The following is a 26,392-nucleotide window of genomic DNA, read 5'->3' on the forward strand; positions in this document are numbered from 1 at the left end:
AGGTCCCCAACCAAAGTCCCCCGCAGTCAGGGGGAACAGGCCCCAGCAGGCCCAGGCCGGCAAGGGCCGACCCCGCCAGGCACCAGCCACCCAGGGCAGACAGAGCGCGGGCCCCAGGGCTCCAAGAGCCCGAGAGCAGCCCCCCGCCCCCGCAGACAGAGGGCACAGCCCACACCGACGGAGTACCAGGATCCTCAGACCACCACCTAGCGGCAGCCAGGTCGCACCCCAGTGCGCCAGCTGCGCTCCCCGGGTACAGGACCCCTCCACCCCACCCCGCCCCATACACGCTCACACCCCTCCACCCCATCCCTCTACTTCCACCCAACCACACATGCCCCACCAAACACCCCTCCACCACCCACAGCCCCCCCTCCAAACTTCACCCTCACTCACACATCCCATTCCGCATACACCCCCCCCCCCCCCCCCCCACACACACACACACACACATCTACTCATCCGCACACATCCCTATCCCCTCACCCCCCTACCCACCTATATCCCCAACCCTAATCCCCCCCCCAACTATCCCACCATCCATCTGTAACCCCATACACCCGCTCCCACACATCCTCACCTCACCCCTCCATCATGTCCCATGTGAGATGCCCCAGAGGGGGCAGAGGATAGGATGGCCCCGATCAGGGCCCCCATAATTACCGCCCACCACTCCCAGCGTCCCCCCCACCACCCCACAGATGCAGCTGACCCAGCACCCCCCCCAGGGCCGGCGACAACCCTCCTACAGCCAGGCCAGCCAAGACTTAGGTCTAATGGTTGGCAGCTCTTCCCCCACCCGTACCCCCCCCCCCCCCCCCCCCCCCCCCCCAGTAAAGCCCCGAGAATAGGGCCATGAGAGGACCCTATCACCCCTGCCTCCCCCCCCGCTTATGACTGATTGTGAAGTATGTATTAGTTGCAATTAAATTTGAGGGAAGTGCCATGCGGTGTTGGGAGAGGGACCACCTAAGCAGCCCTGCCCACCATACACTGCATGCCCCCCCCTAATTTTGTGAATTGTCAGTAACTTTATCCAAGGCTTTAACTGTTTTTCAGATGTGAAATCCACAGAAGTTAGCAAGTTAGTTCATTTCTGTGATTCTTTGGATGGAGCAATGGCGCCATCTAGCAGACACCCTCGAACAGGTTGAGATATGCATTTCAGGCTGATTAAATACACAGTGATTAAAATTATATGCTGTTGTTATTAACGACTCTGACTCAAAGTAAGAACTTGTGTGAAAATGATTTCTTGACCCACCAGGTCCGTGGAAAGTGAAAATTATTCATGAAATGTATTGAAATGTCTTGATGAAATGTCTTGTACGTGTTAACAAACCTTCTTCCCTTTTGACAGCAGGAAAACTGTTTTAAGGTTCATGTTTATAAGGATCATTCATACTTCTTCTCATCTATAAATGGATTTTATAGACATGTTTTGAGGTTGGAAAAATGTTAAGTTTAATTCCCCAAGAACTCAGTATTTCGACCAAACCTTTAGACCCCATGTCCTGACCCCTGCGCTCTGATTGGATAATCTAAAGTCCACCCCAGAGAGTCGGCAAATTTAACTGTGGGTCTTCCCGGAACTCGCTCTCTTCTTTTTTTTCCTGCTTGTTTTTTTCATCTTGTTTTGTTTTCTCTTCGTTTTCGTTTGATGTTTGCTTTAGTCGTGTTTTTGTCTGTCTGGCGCCGTGTTCATTTTTTATTACAGTAAACTCGCTCGACTGCTTAACACCAGAAAACTCATCCAATTCTGGCTGAACAATTTTTTGCTTCTGACACACCATCGAAGCTGCTCTCCCGGCCCACAAAGACTGTGACCAGTAACGTACGGATGACCCAAACGTTACTGCTCCAGCTGATCGCAGGACTTTGCCGGCATATTGCTGATTTTAATCGGAGTTGGGTCCAGCTTCAGACGTCGAACCAGGCGGTTCCAGGCGAGCTCCTGACTTCTATGGAGGTCCCCTTTGGACAAGTATCAGGACGACCACTGAATCCTTTCCCACTGGACCCAAGGTTCAGGTTCGCGACCACCAAGGCGCTGAAGTAAGGCCGACCCATTATTCCACTGTCTCCGATCCAGCTGGTGTCTTAGCAGAAGCTGCCCTTTTTAAATCCATTCCCCCGGTATCCTCCTGATAGTCTACCCTGACATAGTTAGTTAACTTCATTAGACTTGCCATATTTCCAACCTTCCTAGTTGTGTAAGTTATGTAAGCTGCTTACACAACTTTACCTTGAATAATTTCATTTTACATTTTTGTTGTTGGCTCGGCTCGAGCTTCCATACTCTCTCTCTCTCTCTCTCTCTCTCTCTCTCTCTCATCTTGGCTAATTCAGTATTTGATGCTTGCTGACGCTATTTCTGGTTTACATTATTCATTTCATTTGTGCCTGATGATTTTAACCGGTGTGGGTTTTAATAAAGTGTGTTATATTTTAAGAAGTCGTGGTAGCGTGATCGATCTTTGAGAAGTGATTTGTTCCCTCTGACGAGAACTTACAGGAAGCGTATTTTGAGACTGATGGTTATCTGTTATTAGACAAATATCATTGTCAAATTATGGTATTCCCTGCCTGACCGTATAACAAATTTAGGGCTGGGTGGTGCCCCGAGATCGTCTGCTTATCTAAGGACACAGTGAAATTAATAATTAAAACAGCCACTGTCGCTCCGACATTGGATCCCAGGTTAATGTTAATGATAATACGCAACACTGGGAATAAGACTTTACATGAGACTGGATAGGAGACTGGATATTAGGGTGTATCTAAGACAAGGGGTGAAACATGAGACTAGGTATAAGAATGGATATGAGACTCGATATAAGACTGTAAATTATACCGGATATGAGAATAGAAATGAGACTACATGAGAATGGATTTGAGGTGAGACATGAGACTAGACTGGATATGAGACTGTACATGAGACTGGATATGAGACTGGACATGAGACTGGATATGAGACTGTACATGAGACTGGATATAAGACTGTACATGAGACTGGATATGAGACTGGATATGAGACTGAACAGGAGACTGGACATGAGACTGGATATGAGACTGGGCATGAGAGTGGAGATTAGACTGAACAGGAGACTGAACAGGAAACTGAACAGGAGACTAGACATGAGAATGGACATGAGACTGTATATGAGACTACATATGAGACTGAACAGGAGACTGGATATGACACTGAACGGGAGACTGAACATTAGACTGGACATGAGACTGGATATGAGATTGGAAATGAGACTGGACATGGGACTGAACAGGAGACTGGACATGAGACTGAACAGGAGACTGGACATGAGACTGGATATGAGACTGAAAAGGAGACTGGACATGAGACTGGATATGAGACTGAAAAGAAGAATGGACATGAGACTGGATATGAGACTGAACATGAAACTGGACGTGAAACTGGACATGAGACTGGATATGAGCCTGAACGGGAGACTGGATATAGGACAGAACATCAGGTGAGACATGAGACTGGATATAAGACTACATTATACCTGATATGAGACGAGAAATGAGACTGAACAAGAGACTGCATATGAGCTTGTACTTGAAACTGGACATGAGATATTATATATTATACAGGATATTAGACCTGATATGAAACTGAAAATCAGACGAGACATAACACTGGACATTAAACTGGACATGAGATTGAACATGACACTGGACATGACACTGGACATGAGACTGGACATGAGACTGGATATGAGACAGTACATGAGACTGGTTATGAGACTGTACATGAGACTGGAAATTAGACTGGAAATTAGACTGGACATGAGACTGGAAATGAGACTGGAAATGAGACTGTACATGAGACTGAACATGAGACTGACATGAGACTGGACATGAGACTGGACATGAGACAGTACATGAGACTGGTTATGAGACTGTACATGAGACTGGAAATTAGACTGGACATGAGACTGGAAATTAGACTGGACATGAGACTGGATATGAGACAGTACATGAGACTGGTTATGAGACTGTACATGAGACTGGAAATTAGACTGGAAATTAGACTGGACATGAGACTGGAAATGAGACTGTACATGAGACTGGAAATGAGACTGAACATGAGACTGGACATGAGACTGAACATGAGACTGGACATGAGACTGGACATGAGACTGGATATGAGACTGAACATGGGACTGGACATGAGACTGGACATGAAACTGAATAGGAGACTGAACCGGAGACTGGATATGAGACTGGACATGAGATTGAACCCGACATTGAACATGAGACTGGATATGAGACTTGACATGAGACTTGACATGAGACTTGACACGAGACTTGACATGAGACTGGATATGAGACTGAAAAGGAAGCTGGATATGAGACTGGATATGAGATTGAACAGGACACTGAACATGAGACTGGATATGAGAGTGGACATGAGACTGGACATGAGCCTGGACATGAGACTGAATAGGACGCTGGATATGAGACTGAACAGGAGACTGGATATGAGAATTGACATGAGCCTGGACATGAGACTGAATATGAGACTGAATAGGAGACTGAACAGGAGACTGAACAGCAGACTGGACATGAGACTGGTTATGAGACTGTACATGAGACTGGAAATTAGACTGGACATGAGACTGGAAATGAGACTGTACATGAGACTGGAAATGAGACTGTACATGAGACTGAACATGAGACTGGATATGAGACTGTACATGAGATTGAACCCGACATTGAACATGAGACTGGATATGAGACTTGACATGAGACTTGACATGAGACTTGACACGAGACTTGACATGAGACTGGATATGAGACTGAAAAGGAAGCTGGATATGAGACTGGATATGAGATTGAACAGGAGACTGAACATGAGACTGAACATGAGACTGGATATGAGACTGGATGTGAGACTGGATATGAAACTGACCAGGAGACTGAACATGAGACTGGATATGAGAGTGGACATGAGACTGGACATGAGACTGGATATGAGACTAAACAGGAGACTGAACAGCAGACTGAACATGAGACTGGACAGGAGATTGGACATGAGACTGAATATTAGACTGGATATGAGACTGGACATGAAACTGGATGTGAGACTGGATATGAAACTGACCAGGAGACTGAACATGAGACTGGATATGAGAGTGGACATGAGACTGGACATGAGACTGGATATGAGACTAAACAGGAGACTGAACAGCAGACTGAACAAGAGACTGAACAGCAGACTGAACAGGAGACTGGATATGAGACTGGATATGAGACTGACTGGGAGACTGAACAGGAGACTGGATATGAGACTGGACATGAGACTGGAAAGGAGACTGAATATAAGACTGAAAATGAGACTGGACAGGAGACTGGATATGAGACTGGATATGAGACTGAACAGGAGACTGGACATGAGACTGTACATGAGACTGGAAATTAGACTGGACATGAGACTGGACATGAGACTGGAAATGAGACTGGAAATGAGACTGTACATGAGACTGAACATGAGACTGGACATGAGACTGGACATGAGACTGGACATGAGACTGAACATGAAACTGGACGTGAAACTGGACATGAGACTGGATATGAGACAATACATGAGACTGGTTATGAGACTGTACATGAGACTGGAAATTAGACTGGACATGAGACTGGATATGAGACAGTACATGAGACTGGTTATGAGACTGTACATGAGACTGGAAATTAGACTGGAAATTAGACTGTACATGAGACTGGAAATGAGACTGAACATGAGACTGGACATGAGACTGAACATGAGACTGGACATGAGACTGGACATGAGACTGGACATGAGACTGGATATGAGACTGAACATGGGACTGGACATGAGACTGGACATGAAACTGAATAGGAGACTGAACCGGAGACTGGATATGAGACTGGACATGAGATTGAACCCGACATTGAACATGAAACTTGATATGATACTTGACATGAGACTTGACATGAGACTTGACACGAGACTTGACATGAGACTGGATATGAGACTGAAAAGGAAGCTGGATATGAGACTGGATATGAGATTGAACAGGAGACTGAACATGAGACTGGATATGAGAGTGGACATGAGACTGGACATGAGCCTGGACATGAGACTGAATAGGACGCTGGATATGAGACTGAACAGGAGACTGGATATGAGAATTGACATGAGCCTGGACATGAGACTGAATATGAGACTGAATAGGAGACTGAACAGGAGACTGAACAGCAGACTGGACATGAGACTGGTTATGAGACTGTACATGAGACTGGAAATTAGACTGGACATGAGACTGGAAATGAGACTGTACATGAGACTGGAAATGAGACTGTACATGAGACTGAACATGAGACTGGATATGAGACTGTACATGAGATTGAACCCGACATTGAACATGAGACTGGATATGAGACTTGACATGAGACTTGACATGAGACTTGACACGAGACTTGACATGAGACTGGATATGAGACTGAAAAGGAAGCTGGATATGAGACTGGATATGAGATTGAACAGGAGACTGAACCGGAGACTGAACATGAGACTGGATATGAGACTGGATGTGAGACTGGATATGAAACTGACCAGGAGACTGAACATGAGACTGGACAGGAGATTGGACATGAGACTGAATATTAGACTGGATATGAGACTGGACATGAAACTGGATGTGAGACTGGATATGAAACTGACCAGGAGACTGAACATGAGACTGGATATGAGAGTGGACATGAGACTGGACATGAGACTGGATATGAGACTAAACAGGAGACTGAACAGCAGACTGAACAAGAGACTGAACAGCAGACTGAACAGGAGACTGGATATGAGACTGGATATGAGACTGACTGGGAGACTGAACAGGAGACTGGATATGAGACTGGATATGAGACTGGACATGAGACTGGAAAGGAGACTGAATATAAGACTGAAAATGAGACTGGACAGGAGACTGGATATGAGACTGGAAATGAGACTGAACATGAGACTGGACATGAGACTGAACATGAGACTGGACATGAGACTGGACATGAGACTGGACATGAGACTGGATATGAGACTGAACATGGGACTGGACATGAGACTGGACATGAAACTGAATAGGAGACTGAACCGGAGACTGGATATGAGACTGGACATGAGATTGAACCCGACATTGAACATGAAACTTGATATGATACTTGACATGAGACTTGACATGAGACTTGACACGAGACTTGACATGAGACTGGATATGAGACTGAAAAGGAAGCTGGATATGAGACTGGATATGAGATTGAACAGGAGACTGAACATGAGACTGGATATGAGAGTGGACATGAGACTGGACATGAGCCTGGACATGAGACTGAATAGGACGCTGGATATGAGACTGAACAGGAGACTGGATATGAGAATTGACATGAGCCTGGACATGAGACTGAATATGAGACTGAATAGGAGACTGAACAGGAGACTGAACAGCAGACTGGACATGAGACTGGTTATGAGACTGTACATGAGACTGGAAATTAGACTGGACATGAGACTGGAAATGAGACTGTACATGAGACTGGAAATGAGACTGTACATGAGACTGAACATGAGACTGGATATGAGACTGTACATGAGATTGAACCCGACATTGAACATGAGACTGGATATGAGACTTGACATGAGACTTGACATGAGACTTGACACGAGACTTGACATGAGACTGGATATGAGACTGAAAAGGAAGCTGGATATGAGACTGGATATGAGATTGAACAGGAGACTGAACCGGAGACTGAACATGAGACTGGATATGAGACTGGATGTGAGACTGGATATGAAACTGACCAGGAGACTGAACATGAGACTGGACAGGAGATTGGACATGAGACTGAATATTAGACTGGATATGAGACTGGACATGAAACTGGATGTGAGACTGGATATGAAACTGACCAGGAGACTGAACATGAGACTGGATATGAGAGTGGACATGAGACTGGACATGAGACTGGATATGAGACTAAACAGGAGACTGAACAGCAGACTGAACAAGAGACTGAACAGCAGACTGAACAGGAGACTGGATATGAGACTGGATATGAGACTGACTGGGAGACTGAACAGGAGACTGGATATGAGACTGGATATGAGACTGGACATGAGACTGGAAAGGAGACTGAATATAAGACTGAAAATGAGACTGGACAGGAGACTGGATATGAGACTGGATATGAGACTGAACAGGAGACTGGACATGAGACTGGACATGAGACTGACCAGGAGACTGGATATGAGACTGAATAGGAAACTGGAAATGAGACTGAATAGGAGACTAAACAGGAGACTGGATATGAGACTGAACATGAGCCTGGACATGAGACTGAACAGAAGACTGGACATGAGACTGGACATGAGACTGAACAGAAGACTGGACATGAGACTGGACATGAGACAAAACAGAAGACTGGACATGAGACTGGACAGGAGATTGGACATGAGACTGAATATTAGACTGGATATGAGACTGGACATGAAACTGGAAATGAGACTGGACATGAGACTGAACAGGAGACTGGATTTGAGACTGGACATGAGACTGGACATGAGACTGAACAGGAGACTGGACATGAGACTGGACATGAGACTGGACATGAGACTGAACAGGAGACTGAACAGGAGACTGGACATCGGACTGGACATGAGACTGGACATGAAACTGGAAATGAGACTGGACATGAGACTGAATAGGAGACCGGATTTGAGACTGGACATGAGACTGGACATGAGACTGGACATGAGACTGAACAGGAGACTGGACATCGGACTGGACATGAGACTGGACATGAAACTGGAAATGAGACTGGACATGAGACTGAACAGGAGACCGGATTTGAGACTGGACATGAGACTGAACAGGAGACTGGACATGAGACTGGACATGAGACTGGACATGAGACTGAACAGGAGACTGGACATGAGACTGGACATGAGACTGAACAGGAGACTGAACAGCAAACTGAACAGCAGACTGACCAGGAGACTGGATATGAGACTGAATAGGAAACTGGAAATGAGACTGAATAGGAGACTAAACATGAGACTGGATATGAGACTAAACATGAGACTGGATATGAGACTGGACATGAGACTGGACATGAAACTGGATGTGAGACTGGATATGAAACTGACCAGGAGACTGAACATGAGACTGGATATGAGAGTGGACAGGAGACTGGACATGAGACTGGACATGAGACTGGACATGAGACTGACCAGGAGACTGGATATGAGACTGAATAGGAAACTGGAAATGAGACTGAATAGGAGACTAAACATGAGACTGGATATGAGACTGAACATGAGCCTGGACATGAGACTGAACAGGAGACTGGATTTGAGACTGGACATGAGACTGGACATGAGACTGAACAGGAGACTGGACATGAGACTGGACATGAGACTGGACATGAGACTGAACAGGAGACTGAACAGGAGACTGGACATCGGACTGGACATGAGACTGGACATGAAACTGGAAATGAGACTGGACATGAGACTGAACAGGAGACCGGATTTGAGACTGGACATGAGACTGGACATGAGACTGGACATGAGACTGAACAGGAGACTGGACATCGGACTGGACATGAGACTGGACATGAAACTGGAAATGAGACTGGACATGAGACTGAACAGGAGACTGGACATGAGACTGAACAGGAGACCGGATTTGAGACTGGACATGAGACTGAACAGGAGACTGGACATGAGACTGGACATGAGACTGGACATGAGACTGAACAGGAGACTGGACATGAGACTGGACATGAGACTGAACAGGAGACTGAACAGCAAACTGAACAGCAGACTGACCAGGAGACTGGATATGAGACTGAATAGGAAACTGGAAATGAGACTGAATAGGAGACTAAACATGAGACTGGATATGAGACTAAACATGAGACTGGATATGAGACTGGACATGAGACTGGACATGAAACTGGATGTGAGACTGGATATGAAACTGACCAGGAGACTGAACATGAGACTGGATATGAGAGTGGACAGGAGACTGGACATGAGACTGGACATGAGACTGACCAGGAGACTGGATATGAGACTGAATAAGAAACTGGAAATGAGACTGAATAGGAGACTAAAAGTGAGACTGGATATGAGACTGAACATGAGCCTGGACATGAGACTGAACAGAAGACTGGACATGAGACTGGACATGAGACTGAACAGAAGACTGGACATGAGACTGGACAGGAGATTGGACATGAGACTGAATAGGAGACCGGATATGAGATTGGACATGAGACTGAATATTAGACTGGATATGAGACTGAACAGGAGACTGGATTTGAGACTGGACATGAGACTGGACATGAGACTGAACAGGAGACTGGACATGAGACTGGACCTGAGACTGAACAGGAGACTGGACATCGGACTGGACATGAGACTGGACATGAAACTGGAAATGAGACTGAACAAGAGACCGGATTTGAGACTGGACATGAGACTGGACATGAGACTGAACAGGAGACTGGACATGAGACTGGACATGAGACTGAACAGGAGACTGAACATGAGACTGGATATGAGAGTGGACATGAGACTGGACATGAGCCTGGACATGAGACTGAATAGGACGCTGGATATGAGACTGAACAGGAGACTGGATATGAGAATTGACATGAGCCTGGACATGAGACTGAATATGAGACTGAATAGGAGACTGAACAGGAGACTGAACAGCAGACTGGACATGAGACTGGTTATGAGACTGTACATGAGACTGGAAATTAGACTGGACATGAGACTGGAAATGAGACTGTACATGAGACTGGAAATGAGACTGTACATGAGACTGAACATGAGACTGGATATGAGACTGTACATGAGATTGAACCCGACATTGAACATGAGACTGGATATGAGACTTGACATGAGACTTGACATGAGACTTGACACGAGACTTGACATGAGACTGGATATGAGACTGAAAAGGAAGCTGGATATGAGACTGGATATGAGATTGAACAGGAGACTGAACCGGAGACTGAACATGAGACTGGATATGAGACTGGATGTGAGACTGGATATGAAACTGACCAGGAGACTGAACATGAGACTGGACAGGAGATTGGACATGAGACTGAATATTAGACTGGATATGAGACTGGACATGAAACTGGATGTGAGACTGGATATGAAACTGACCAGGAGACTGAACATGAGACTGGATATGAGAGTGGACATGAGACTGGACATGAGACTGGATATGAGACTAAACAGGAGACTGAACAGCAGACTGAACAAGAGACTGAACAGCAGACTGAACAGGAGACTGGATATGAGACTGGATATGAGACTGACTGGGAGACTGAACAGGAGACTGGATATGAGACTGGATATGAGACTGGACATGAGACTGGAAAGGAGACTGAATATAAGACTGAAAATGAGACTGGACAGGAGACTGGATATGAGACTGGATATGAGACTGAACAGGAGACTGGACATGAGACTGGACATGAGACTGACCAGGAGACTGGATATGAGACTGAATAGGAAACTGGAAATGAGACTGAATAGGAGACTAAACAGGAGACTGGATATGAGACTGAACATGAGCCTGGACATGAGACTGAACAGAAGACTGGACATGAGACTGGACATGAGACTGGACATGAGACAAAACAGAAGACTGGACATGAGACTGGACAGGAGATTGGACATGAGACTGAATATTAGACTGGACATGAGACTGGACATGAAACTGGAAATGAGACTGGACATGAGACTGAACAGGAGACTGGATTTGAGACTGGACATGAGACTGGACATGAGACTGAACAGGAGACTGGACATGAGACTGGACATGAGACTGGACATGAGACTGAACAGGAGACTGAACAGGAGACTGGACATCGGACTGGACATGAGACTGGACATGAAACTGGAAATGAGACTGGCCATGAGACTGAACAGGAGACCGGATTTGAGACTGGACATGAGACTGGACATGAGACTGGACATGAGACTGAACAGGAGACTGGACATCGTACTGGACATGAGACTGGACATGAAACTGGAAATGAGACTGGACATGAGACTGAACAGGAGACCGGATTTGAGACTGGACATGAGACTGAACAGGAGACTGGACATGAGACTGGACATGAGACTGGACATGAGACTGAACAGGAGACTGGACATGAGACTGGACATGAGACTGAACAGGAGACTGAACAGCAAACTGAACAGCAGACTGACCAGGAGACTGGATATGAGACTGAATAGGAAACTGGAAATGAGACTGAATAGGAGACTAAACATGAGACTGGATATGAGACTAAACATGAGACTGGATATGAGACTGGACATGAGACTGGACATGAAACTGGATGTGAGACTGGATATGAAACTGACCAGGAGACTGAACATGAGACTGGATATGAGAGTGGACAGGAGACTGGACATGAGACTGACCAGGAGACTGGATATGAGACTGAATAGGAAACTGGAAATGAGACTGAATAGGAGACTAAACATGAGACTGGATATGAGACTGAACATGAGCCTGGACATGAGACTGAACAGAAGACTGGACATGAGACTGGACATGAGACTGAACAGAAGACTGGACATGAGACTGGACAGGAGATTGGACATGAGACTGAATAGGAGACCGGATATGAGATTGGACATGAGACTGAATATTAGACTGGATATGAGACTGAACAGGAGACTGGATTTGAGACTGGACATGAGACTGGACATGAGACTGAACAGGAGACTGGACATGAGACTGGACCTGAGACTGAACAGGAGACTGGACATCGGACTGGACATGAGACTGGACATGAAACTGGAAATGAGACTGAACAAGAGACCGGATTTGAGACTGGACATGAGACTGGACATGAGACTGAACAGGAGACTGGACATGAGACTGGACATGAGACTGAACAGGAGACTGGACATGAGACTGAACAGGAGACTGGATATGAGACTGGACATGAGACTGAACAGGAGACTGGATATGAGACTGGACATGAGACTGGACATGAGACTGAACAGGAGACTGGACATGAGACTGAACAGGAGACTGGACATGAGACTGAACAGGAGACTGGATATGAGACTGGACATGAGACTGGACATGCGACTGAACAGGAGACCGGATTTGAGACTGGACATGAGATTGGACATGAGACTGAATATTAGACTGGACATGAGACTGAACAGGAGACCGGATTTGAGACTGGACATGAGACTGGACATGAGACTGAACAGGAGACTGGATATGAGACTGGACATGAGACTGAACAGGAGACTGGATATGAGACTGGACATGAGATTGGACATGAGACTGAATATTAGACTGGACATTAGACTGAACAGGAGACCGGATTTGAGACTGGACATGAGACTGGACATGAGACTGAACAGGAGACCGGATTTGAGACTGGACATGAGATTGGACATGAGACTGAATATTAGACTGGACATGAGACTGAACAGGAGACCGGATTTGAGACTGGACATGAGACTGGACATGAGACTGAACAGGAGACTGGATATGAGACTGGACATGAGACTGAACAGGAGACTGGATATGAGACTGGACATGAGATTGGACATGAGACTGAATATTAGACTGGACATGAGACTGAACAGGAGACTGAACAGCAAACTGAACAGCAGACTGACCAGGAGACTGGATATGAGACTGAATAGGAAACTGGAAATGAGACTGAATAGGAGACTAAACATGAGACTGGATATGAGACTAAACATGAGACTGGATATGAGACTGGACATGAGACTGGACATGAAACTGGATGTGAGACTGGATATGAAACTGACCAGGAGACTGAACATGAGACTGGATATGAGAGTGGACAGGAGACTGGACATGAGACTGGACATGAGACTGGACATGAGACTGACCAGGAGACTGGATATGAGACTGAATAGGAAACTGGAAATGAGACTGAATAGGAGACTAAACATGAGACTGGATATGAGACTGAACATGAGCCTGGACATGAGACTGAACAGAAGACTGGACATGAGACTGGACATGAGACTGAACAGAAGACTGGACATGAGACTGGACAGGAGATTGGACATGAGACTGAATAGGAGACCGGATATGAGATTGGACATGAGACTGAATATTAGACTGGATATGAGACTGAACAGGAGACTGGATTTGAGACTGGACATGAGACTGGACATGAGACTGAACAGGAGACTGGACATGAGACTGGACATGAGACTGAACAGGAGACTGGACATCGGACTGGACATGAGACTGGACATGAAACTGGAAATGAGACTGAACAAGAGACCGGATTTGAGACTGGACATGAGACTGGACATGAGACTGAACAGGAGACTGGACATGAGACTGGACATGAGACTGAACAGGAGACTGGACATGAGACTGAACAGGAGACTGGATATGAGACTGGACATGAGACTGAACAGGAGACTGGATATGAGACTGGACATGAGACTGGACATGAGACTGAACAGGAGACTGGACATGAGACTGAACAGGAGACTGGACATGAGACTGAACAGGAGACTGGATATGAGACTGGACATGAGACTGGACATGCGACTGAACAGGAGACCGGATTTGAGACTGGACATGAGATTGGACATGAGACTGAATATTAGACTGGACATGAGACTGAACAGGAGACCGGATTTGAGACTGGACATGAGACTGGACATGAGACTGAACAGGAGACTGGATATGAGACTGGACATGAGACTGAACAGGAGACTGGATATGAGACTGGACATGAGATTGGACATGAGACTGAATATTAGACTGGACATGAGACTGAACAGGAGACCGGATTTGAGACTGGACATGAGACTGGACATGAGACTGAACAGGAGACCGGATTTGAGACTGGACATGAGATTGGACATGAGACTGAATATTAGACTGGACATGAGACTGAACAGGAGACCGGATTTGAGACTGGACATGAGACTGGACATGAGACTGAACAGGAGACTGGACATGAGACTCGACATGAGACTGAACAGGAGACTGGATATGAGACTGGACATGAGACTGGACATGCGACTGAACAGGAGACCGGATTTGAGACTGGACATGAGATTGGACATGAGACTGAATATTAGACTGGACATGAGACTGAACAGGAGACCGGATTTGAGACTGGACATGAGACTGGACATGAGACTGAACAGGAGACTGGACATGAGACTGGACATGAGACTGAACAGGAGACTGGACATGAGACTGGACATGAGACTGAACAGGAGACTGAACAGGAGACTGGATATGAGACTGGACATGAGACTGGACATGAGACTGAACAGGAGACTGAACAGGAGACTGGATATGAGACTGAACATGAGACTGGATATGAGACTGGATATGAGACGGAACAGGAGACTGGACATGAGACTGGACATGAGACTGAACAGGAGACTGGACATGAGACTGAACAGGAGACTGGACATGAGACTGAACAGGAGACTGGATATGAGACTGGACATGAGACTGAACAGGAGACCGGATTTGAGACTGGACATGAGACTGGACATGAGACTGGATATGAGACTGGATATGAGACGGAACAGGAGACTGGACATGAGACTGGACATGAGACTGAACAGGAGACTGGACATGAGACTGGACATGAGACTGAACAGGAGACTGGACATGAGACTGAACAGGAGACTGGACATGAGACTGGACATGAGACTGGACATGAGACTGGATATGAGACTGGACATGAGACTGGATATGAGACTGGATATGAGACGGAACAGGAGACTGGACATGAGACTGGACATGAGACTGAACAGGAGACTGGACATGAGACTGAACAGGAGACTGGATATGAGACTGGACATGAGACTGAACAGGAGACCGGATTTGAGACTGGACATGAGACTGGACATGAGACTGGATATGAGACTGGATATGAGACTGAACAGGAGACTGGACATGAGACCGAACAGGAGACCGGATTTGAGACTGGACATGAGACTGGACATGAGACTGGACAGGAGACTGGACATGAGACTGAACAGGAGACCGGATTTGAGACTGGACATGAGACTGGACATGAGACTGGACATGAGACTGGATATGAGACGGAACAGGAGACTGGACATGAGACTGGACATGAGACTGAACAGGAGACTGGACATGAGACTGGACATGAGACTGGATATGAGACGGAACAGGAGACTGGACATGAGACTGGACATGAGACTGAACAGGAGACTGGACATGAGACTGAACAGGAGACTGGATATGAGACTGGACATGAGACTGAACAGGAGACCGGATTTGAGACTGGACATGAGACTGGATATGAGACTGGATATGAGACGGAACAGGAGACTGGACATGAGACTGGACATGAGACTGAACACGAGACCGGATTTGAGACTGGACATGAGACTGGACATGAGACTGGATATGAGACTGAACATGAGACTGGATATGAGACTGGATATGAGACTGAACATGAGACTGGACATGAGACTGGATATGAGACTGAACATGAGACTGGATATGAGACTGGATATGAGACTGGATATGAGACGGAACAGGAGACTGGACATGAGACTTAACAGGAGACTGGATATAAGACTGAACATGAGACTGGATATGAGACTGAACATGAGACTGGACATGAGACTGGATATGAGACTGAACATGAGACTGGATATGAGACTGGATATGAGACTGGATATGAGACGGAACAGGAGACTGGACATGAGACTTAACAGGAGACTGGATATAAGACTGAACATGAGACTGGATATGAGACTGGATATGAGACGGAACAGGAGACTGGATATAAAACCTGCAGAATACTTAACTCGAAACTGATTCTTATGATGCAGGAAAACGGACAGCAGCACTGTTCCACAGACACACTGCCTACCCTCTGTTCCACTGTTTTCTTCCAGCCAGCTGACTGGATCACAATTGTCCTCTGTCTCATGTCAGTCCCAGAGTTCACCGACCAGCCCAGCCAGCTCAGGGGGTACTCCATTCACACCCGACTCTCTAAAGGTCCCCGTGGGTTTGGGTTTAACATTGTCGGAGGGAGTCGACCCAGAGAATTTCTACAAGTGTACAGCGTCACACCTGGAGGACCTCCTGCCCTCAGCACAGGTATGTCTACAGGCCCACTTGGATTTGGTTCTGATCAGCTGATCAAAATCAGAACCTGAATCTGATTCAAAGGAAGAGAAATTCAGAATATCTGAATAAGTGAAAAATTGCTTCCATTCTCACAGCTTCATTGAAAGTCTCAGGATCTAGAGCAGGGGTGTCCAAAGTCGGTCCTCGAGGGCCGCTGTCCTGCAGGTTTCCCATGTATTCCTGTTCCAACACATCTAGCTTCCACTAAATGGATCAAACAACCAATGACGTCCACAACTGATTAAGCTCTACTACTAATTAATTTGAATCAGGTGTGTCTGAGCAGGGATACATTGAAAACCTGCAGGATTCTGGCCCTCGAGGACCGGAGCTGGACACCTCTGATCTAGAGGTATCATTGTGCTGTCGAGTCCATATCTCATCCTGACTGCACGAACCAGACAGGCTGAAGGAGGACAAGGTTCATATATGAGACCTGTCTAATCTGTTAACTGTACCATTCAGCAGACAGCAGAGACCAGTGAAAACTCCACAAAGTTTGACTTTATATTACATCTCTGTCCAACAAGTTACTGTCAGTTAATGACACCATCATTTCTCACAGTTTAGGAAAAGAGGAGGAGAAGCTGCTTTATTTAAAGAGTCCTTCCTTCCAGAGCTGGGCAATCAATCAGATTTTAATCTCAGTACGATCTGGGTTTCCAACGATGATAAAACTAAAAGTGTGTGATTATTTTTCTCTCTGCAGTTTCCTCTCCTGCTGTCTTCAGCTGCTAATCGAGCGTCTCTGGCGTTGCAGCGCTGTGCTGTAAACTCCTCCCACAGCCGCTTTGCTTTCATTCAGACACTGTTGCCAACTTGGAGACTTTCTGCTAAATCTGGAGACTTTTTTTGTTAAAAGTGATAAATCTAGCAGCTTTTACTGGAGTTATTAGAGACTTTTCTGGTGTTTTGGCGACTGACTTGAAGGCACATATTGTTCTGCAGTTACTGTAAGGAAGGAGCAGCGGGAGCCTCTCCCCGTCCTAAAGCACTCCCAGGCGGCCAGTCTCAGTCGGCTCCGGCTGCAGGTCAATGTAGAATAACTGCAGTAGGTTGTGGAAGTTCACCTAAACATAGTTTATACCATTGTCAGTGACAACTGGCTGCATTATTTTCCTATACATAGTTCGGCCAGTTAAACACTGTAACATCCCTCTGTTACGGGGCGTTACCATAGCAACGCGTTAACCAGCTGGTTCAGATCAGCTGCTTTTAACAGGTGAATGAGAGAAACGCGCTGCAGCCTGACAGCGGTTGTTTGGTATAAAACGTACATCCAGGCCGACACCTATGGTCATGAGCTGTGGGTCGTGACCGAAAGAACGAGATCTCGTATACAGGCGGCTGAAATGAGTTTCCTCCGCAGGGTGGCCGGGCTCTCCCTTAGAGATAGGGTGAGGAGCTCGGTCATCCGGGAGGAGATCAGAGTAGAGCCGCTGCTCCTTCGCATTGAGAGGAACCAGTTGAGGTGGCTCGGGCATCTGGTCAGGATGCCTCCTGGACCTCCCTGGTGAGGTGTTCCAGGCACGTCCCTCTGGGAGGAGACCCCGGGGAAGACCCAGGACACGCTGGAGGGATTATATCTCTCGGCTGGCCTGGGAACGCCTCGGGATCCCCCCCACAGAGTTGGTAAATGTGGCTGGAGAGAGGGAAGTCTGGGCTTCCCTGCTTAGGCTGCTGCCCCCGCGACCCGACCCCGGATAAGCAGGAGATGATGGATGGAAGGATCAAGAAATATCTTGAGCAAACAGAAGACACAATGGGAAAATATAAATATGGTAACAAACCTAAATAGACAGGCACAAGTGGAGGAAAAGAACAAGAATGCAAACAATTCCTGCATCTGTTTGCTATGATTAAGAAAAAAAAACTTACCAATCCTCTAACATTTCAGCCCAGAGTTCCTTTGCATCCAGAAATGCAATAAATTTGCCAACATTTTTAGTAAAAAATGCTACGAAAATAATAATGGTACACCGCCAATGAAAACTAGTCTATGTCCAGGACATAGAAATAACTCTAATTTTATGTCAGAATTTATTCTGAATGATTTAACAATTTTACAGGAAACAGTTTGGTGTTTGAAGTCAACAACATGATCTCTGGACATTATACAACCACACAACACACAGACTCTACAGTAGATGCTTCCACTATGAACAACCACAGACATGTCTAACCAGCTACAGACCAGTCTCTAACCAGTTACAGACCAGTCTCTAACCAGCTACAGACCAGTCTCTAACCAGCTACAGACCAGCCTCTAACCAGCTTCAGACACGTCTCTAACCAGGTACAGATAAGTCTCTAACCAGCTACAGACAAGTCTCTAACCAGCTACAGACCAGTCTCTAACCAGCTACAGACCAGTCTCTAACCAGTTACAGACCTGTCTCTAACCAGCTACAGACCTGTCTCTAACCAGCTACAGACCTGTCTCTAACCAGCTACAGACCAGTCTCTAACCAGCTACAGACCAGTCTCTAACCAGTTACAGACCAGTCTCTAACCAGCTACAGACCAGTCTCTAACCAGCTACAGACCAGTCTCTAACCAGTTATAGACCAGTCTCTCACCAGCTACAGACCAGTCTCTAACCAGTTACAGACCAGTATCTAACCAGTTACAGACCAGTCTCTAACCAGCTACAGACCAGCCTCTAACCAGCTTCAGACACATCTCTAACCAGCTACAGACCAGTCTCTAACCAGTTACAGACCAGTGTCTAACCAGTTACAGACCAGTCTCTAACCAGCTACAGACCAGCCTCTAACCAGCTTCAGACACGTCTCTAACCAGTTACAGACAAGTCTCTAACCAGTTACAGACCTGTCTCTCACCAGTTACAGACCAGTCTCTAACCAGCTACAGACCTGTCTCTAACCAGTTACAGACCTGTCTCTCACCAGTTACAGACCAGTCTCTAACCAGCTACAGACCAGTCTCTAACCAGCTACAGACCAGTCTCTAACCAGCTATAGACCAGTCTCTAACCAGCTACAGACCCGTCTCTCACCAGTTACAGACCTGTCTCTAACCAGCTACAGACCAGCCTCTAACCAGCTACAGACCAGCCTCTAACCAGCTTCAGACCCGTCTCTAACCAGCTACAGACCAGTCTCTAACCAGCTACAGACCAGTCTCTAACCAGTTACAGACCAGTCTCTAACCAGCTTCAGACCCGTCTCTAACCAGTTACAGACCAGTCTCTAACCAGCTTCAGACCCGTCTCTAACCAGTTACAGACCCGTCTCTACCCAGTTACAGACCCGTCTCTCACCAGCTACAGACCAGTCTCTAACCAGCTATAGACCAGTCTCTAACCAGCTTCAGACACGTCTCTAACCAGCTACAGACCAGTCTCTAACCAGCTATAGACCAGTCTCTAACCAGCTTCAGACACGTCTCTAACCAGCTACAGACCAGTCTGTAACCAGCTACAGACCAGTCTGTAACCAGTTACAGACCAGTATCTAACCAGTTACAGACCAGTCTCTAACCAGCTACAGACAAGTCTCTAACCAGTTACAGACCTGTCTCTAACCAGCTTCAGACCCCTTCTCTAACCAGTTACAGACCTGTCTCTAACCAGTTATAGACCTGTCTCCAACCAGCTACAGACCAGTCTCTAACCAGTTACAGACCAGTCTCTAACCAGCTAGAGACCAGCCTCTAACCAGCTTCAGACACGTCTCTAACCAGCTACAGACAAGTCTCTAACCAGTTACAGACCTGTCTCTAACCAGCTTCAGACCCCTTCTCTAACCAGTTACAGACCTGTCTCTAACCACTTACCGACCTGTCTCTCACCAGTTACAGACCAGTCTCTAACCAGCTACAGACCTGTCTCTAACCAGTTACAGACCTGTCTCTAACCAGCTTCAGACCCCTTCTCTAACCAGTTACAGACCTGTCTCTAACCACTTACCGACCTGTCTCTCACCAGTTACAGACCAGTCTCTAACCAGCTACAGACATGTCTCTAACCAGCTTCAGACCTGTCTCTAACCAGTTACAGACCCGGCTCTAACCAGTTACAGACCTGTCTCTAACCAGCTACAGACCTGTCTCTAACCAGCTACAGACCTGTCTCTAACCAGCTTCAGACCCGTCTCTAACCAGTTACAGACCTGTCTCTAACCAGCTTCAGACCCGTCTCTAACCAGTTACAGACCCGTCTCTAACCAGTTACAGACCTGTCTCTAACCAGTTACAGACCTGTCTCTAACCAGCTTCAGACCCGTCTCTAACCAGTTACAGACCTGTCTCTAACCAGCTTCAGACCCGTCTCTAACCAGTTACAGACCCGTCTCTAACCAGTTACAGACCTGTCTCTAACCAGCTACAGACCAGTCTCTAACCAGCTAAGGACCCGTCTCTAACCAGTTACAGACCTGTCTCTAACCAGCTACAGACCAGTCTCTAACCAGTTACAGACCTGTCTCTAACCAGCTACAGACCAGTCTCTGACCAGCTACAGACCTGTCTCTCACCAGTTACAGACCAGTCTCTAACCAGCTACAGACCTGTCTCTAACCAGCTTCAGACCCGTCTCTAATCAGTTACAGACCTGTCTCTAACCAGCTACAGACCCGTCTCTAACCAGTTACAGACCCGTCTCTAACCAGCTACAGACCAGTCTCTAACCAGTTACAGACCCGTCTCTACCCAGTTACAGACCAGTCTCTAACCAGCTACAGACCCGTCTCTAACCAGCTTCAGACCCGTCTCTAACCAGTTACAGACCCGTCTCTACCCAGTTACAGACCCGTCTCTACCCAGTTACAGACCCGTCTCTAACCAGCTACAGACCAGTCTTTAACCAGCTATAGACCAGTCTCTAACCAGCTACAGACAAGTCTCCAACCAGTTACAGACCTGTCTCTAACCAGTTATAGGCCTGTCTCTAACCAGTTATAGACCCGTCTCTAACCAGCTTCAGACCCGTCTCTAACCAGTAACAGACCTGTCTCTAACCAGCTACAGACCAGCCTCTAACCAGCTATAGACCAGTCTCTAACCAGTTACAGACCTGTCTCTAACCAGCTACAGACTAGCCTCTAACCAGCTTCAGACCCGTCTCTAACCAGTTACAGACCAGTCTCTAACCAGCTACAGACCAGCCTCTAACCAGCTTCAGACCCGTCTCTAACCAGTTACAGACCTGTCTCTAACCAGCTACAGACCAGTCTCTAACCAGCTATAGACCAGTCTCTAACCAGCTACAGACAAGACTCCAACCAGTTACAGACCTGTCTCTAACCATTTATAGGCCTGTCTCTAACCAGTTATAGACCCGTCTCTAACCAGCTTCAGACCCGTCTCTAACCAGTTACAGACCAGTCTCTAACCAGCTACAGACCCGTCTCTAACCAGTTACAGACCAGTCTCTAACCAGTTACAGACCAGTCTCTAACCAGCTTCAGACCAGTCTCTAACCAGCTTCAGACCCGTCTCTAACCAGTTACAGACCCGTCTCTACCCAGTTACAGACCCGTCTCTCACCAGCTACAGACCAGTCTCTAACCAGCTATAGACCAGTCTCTAACCAGCTTCAGACCCGTCTCTAACCAGCTACAGACCAGTCTCTAACCAGCTATAGACCAGTCGCTAACCAGCTTCAGACCCGTCTCTAACCAGCTACAGACCAGTCTCTAACCAGCTACAGACCCGTCTGTAACCAGTTACAGACCAGTCTCTAACCAGTTACAGACCAGTCTCTAACCAGCTTCAGACACGTCTCTAACCAGCTACAGACCAGTCTCTAACCAGCTATAGACCAGTGTCTAACCAGCTTCAGACCTGTCTCTAACCAGCTACAGACCAGCCTCTAACCAGCTGCAGACCAGCCTCTAACCAGTTTCAGACAAGTCTCTAACCAGTTACAGACCTGTCTCTAACCAGTTATAGACCTGTCTCTAACCAGCTACAGACCTGTCTCTAACCAGCTACAGACCCGTCTCTAACCAGCTACAGACCCGTCTCTAACCAGCTACAGACCCGTCTCTAACCAGCTACAGACCTGTCTCTAACCAGCTACAGACCAGTCTCTAACCAGTTACAGACCTGTCTCTAACCAGCTACAGACCTGTCTCTAACCAGCTTCAGACCCGTCTCTAACCAGTTACAGACCTGTCTCTAACCAGCTTCAGACCCGTCTCTAACCAGTTACAGACCCGTCTCTAACCAGTTACAGACCTGTCTCTAACCAGCTACAGACCAGTCTCTAACCAGCTAAGGACCCGTCTCTAACCAGTTACAGACCTGTCTCTAACCAGCTACAGACCAGTCTCTAACCAGTTACAGACCTGTCTCTAACCAGCTACAGACCAGTCTCTGACCAGCTACAGACCTGTCTCTCACCAGTTACAGACCAGTCTCTAACCAGCTACAGACCTGTCTCTAACCAGCTTCAGAACAGCCTCTAACCAGCTTCAGACACGTCTCTAACCAGCTACAGACAAGTCTCTAACCAGTTACAGACCTGTCTCTAACCAGTTACAGACCTCTCTCTAACCAGCTACAGACCAGCCTCCAACCAGCTACAGACAAGTCTCCAACCAGTTACAGACCTGTCTCTAACCAGTTATAGGCCTGTCTCTAACCAGTTATAGACCCGTCTCTAACCAGCTTCAGACCCGTCTCTAACCAGTTACAGACCAGTCTCTAACCAGCTACAGACCCGTCTGTAACCAGTTAGACCAGTCTCTAACCAGTTACAGACCAGTCTCTAACCAGCTTCAGACCCGTCTCTAACCAGTTACAGACCTGTCTCTAACCAGCTACAGACCAGCCTCTAACCAGCTGCAGACCAGCCTCTAACCAGATTCAGACCAGTCTCTAACCAGTTACAGACCAGTCTCTAACCAGCTTCAGACCCGTCTCTAACCAGTTACAGACCAGTCTCTAACCAGCTTCAGACCCGTCTCTAACCAGTTACAGACCCGTCTCTACCCAGTTACAGACCCGTCTCTCACCAGCTACAGACCAGTCTCTAACCAGCTATAGACCAGTCTCTAACCAGCTTCAGACACGTCTCTAACCAGCTACAGACCTGTCTCTAACCAGCTATAGACCAGTCTCTAACCAGCTTCAGACACGTCTCTAACCAGCTACAGACCAGTCTGTAACCAGCTACAGACCAGTCTGTAACCAGTTACAGACCAGTCTCTAACCAGTTACAGACCAGTCTCTAACCAGCTTCAGACCAGCCTCTAACCAGCTTCAGACACGTCTCTAACCAGCTACAGACAAGTCTCTAACCAGTTACAGACCTGTCTCTAACCAGCTTCAGACCCCTTCTCTAACCAGTTACAGACCTGTCTCTAACCAGTTATAGACCTGTCTCCAACCAGCTACAGACCAGTCTCTAACCAGTTACAGACCAGTCTCTAACCAGCTACAGACCAGCCTCTAACCAGCTTCAGACACGTCTCTAACCAGCTACAGACAAGTCTCTAACCAGTTACAGACCTGTCTCTAACCAGCTTCAGACCCCTTCTCTAACCAGTTACAGACCTGTCTCTAACCAGTTATAGACCTGTCTCTAACCAGCTACAGACCTGTCTCTAACCAGCTTCAGACCTGTCTCTAACCAGTTACAGACCCGTCTCTAACCAGTTACAGACCTGTCTCTAACCAGCTACAGACCCGTCTCTAACCAGCTACAGACCTGTCTCTAACCAGCTTCAGACCCGTCTCTAACCAGTTACAGATCTGTCTCTAACCAGCTTCAGACCCGTCTCTAACCAGTTACAGACCCGTCTCTAACCAGTTACAGACCTGTCTCTAACCAGTTACAGACCTGTCTCTAACCAGCTTCAGACCCGTCTCTAACCAGTTACAGACCTGTCTCTAACCAGCTTCAGACCCGTCTCTAACCAGTTACAGACCCGTCTCTAACCAGTTACAGACCTGTCTCTAACCAGCTACAGACCAGTCTCTAACCAGTTAAGGACCCGTCTCTATCCAGTTACAGACCTGTCTCTAACCAGCTACAGACCAGTCTCTAACCAGTTACAGACCTGTCTCTAACCAGCTACAGACCAGTCTCTGACCAGCTACAGACCTGTCTCTCACCAGCTACAGACCAGTCTCTACCCAGTTACAGACCTGTCTCTAACCAGCTACAGACCCGTCTCTAACCAGCTTCAGACCCGTCTCTAATCAGTTACAGACCTGTCTCTAACCAGCTACAGACCAGTCTCTAACCAGTTACAGACCTGTCTCTAACCAGCTACAGACCTGTCTCTAACCAGCTACAGACCAGTCTCTAAGCAGTTACAGACCAGTCTCTAACCAGCTACAGACCTGTCTCTAACCAGCTTCAGACCCGTCTCTAATCAGTTACAGACCTGTCTCTAACCAGTTACAGACCCGTCTCTAACCAGCTACAGACCAGCCTCTAACCAGTTACAGACCCGTCTCTACCCAGTTACAGACCAGTCTCTAACCAGCTACAGACCCGTCTCTAACCAGCTTCAGACCCGTCTCTAACCAGTTACAGACCCGTCTCTACCCAGTTACAGACCCGTCTCTAACCAGCTACAGACCCGTCTCTACCCAGTTACAGACCAGTCTCTAACCAGTTACAGACCCGTCTCTAACCAGCTTCAGACCCGTCTCTAACCAGTTACAGACCCGTCTCTACCCAGTTACAGACCCGTCTCTAACCAGCTACAGACCAGTCTCTAACCAGCTATAGACCAGTCTCTAACCAGCTACAGACAAGTCTCCAACCAGTTACAGACCCGTCTCTAACCAGTTATAGGCCTGTCTCTAACCAGTTATAGACCCGTCTCTAACCAGCTTCAGACCCGTCTCTAACCAGTTACAGACCTGTCTCTAACCAGCTACAGACCAGCCTCTAACCAGCTATAGACCAGTCTCTAACCAGCTACAGACAAGTCTCCAACCAGTTACAGACCTGTCTCTAACCAGCTAAGGACCCGTCTCTAACCAGTTACAGACCTGTCTCTAACCAGCTACAGACCAGTCTCTAACCAGTTACAGACCTGTCTCTAACCAGCTACAGACCAGTCTCTGACCAGCTACAGACCTGTCTCACACCAGTTACAGACCAGTCTCTAACCAGCTACAGACCTGTCTCTAACCAGCTTCAGACCCGTCTCTAATCAGTTACAGACCAGTCTCTGACCAGC

General features: G+C 47.1%; 1 protein-coding gene across 1 annotated transcript in view; it reads left to right on the top strand.

The window, feature by feature from the left end:
- The window catches only part of LOC306754595 (membrane-associated guanylate kinase, WW and PDZ domain-containing protein 3-like), a gene marked incomplete at both ends in the record, with an annotated part of 305,465 nt that overhangs the window by 12,085 nt on the left and 266,988 nt on the right, over positions 1–26,392 (top strand). The window contains one exon of the mRNA XM_079238612.1: positions 17,031–17,198. Coding sequence (XP_079094738.1) covers positions 17,031–17,198 — 168 coding nt within the window. The remainder of the gene's footprint in view (positions 1–17,030; positions 17,199–26,392) is intronic.

This window comes from Telmatherina bonti (genome assembly GCF_933228915.1).
Source record: "Telmatherina bonti genome assembly, chromosome: 4".
In the NCBI taxonomy this organism is placed as follows: Eukaryota; Metazoa; Chordata; class Actinopteri; order Atheriniformes; family Telmatherinidae; genus Telmatherina; species Telmatherina bonti.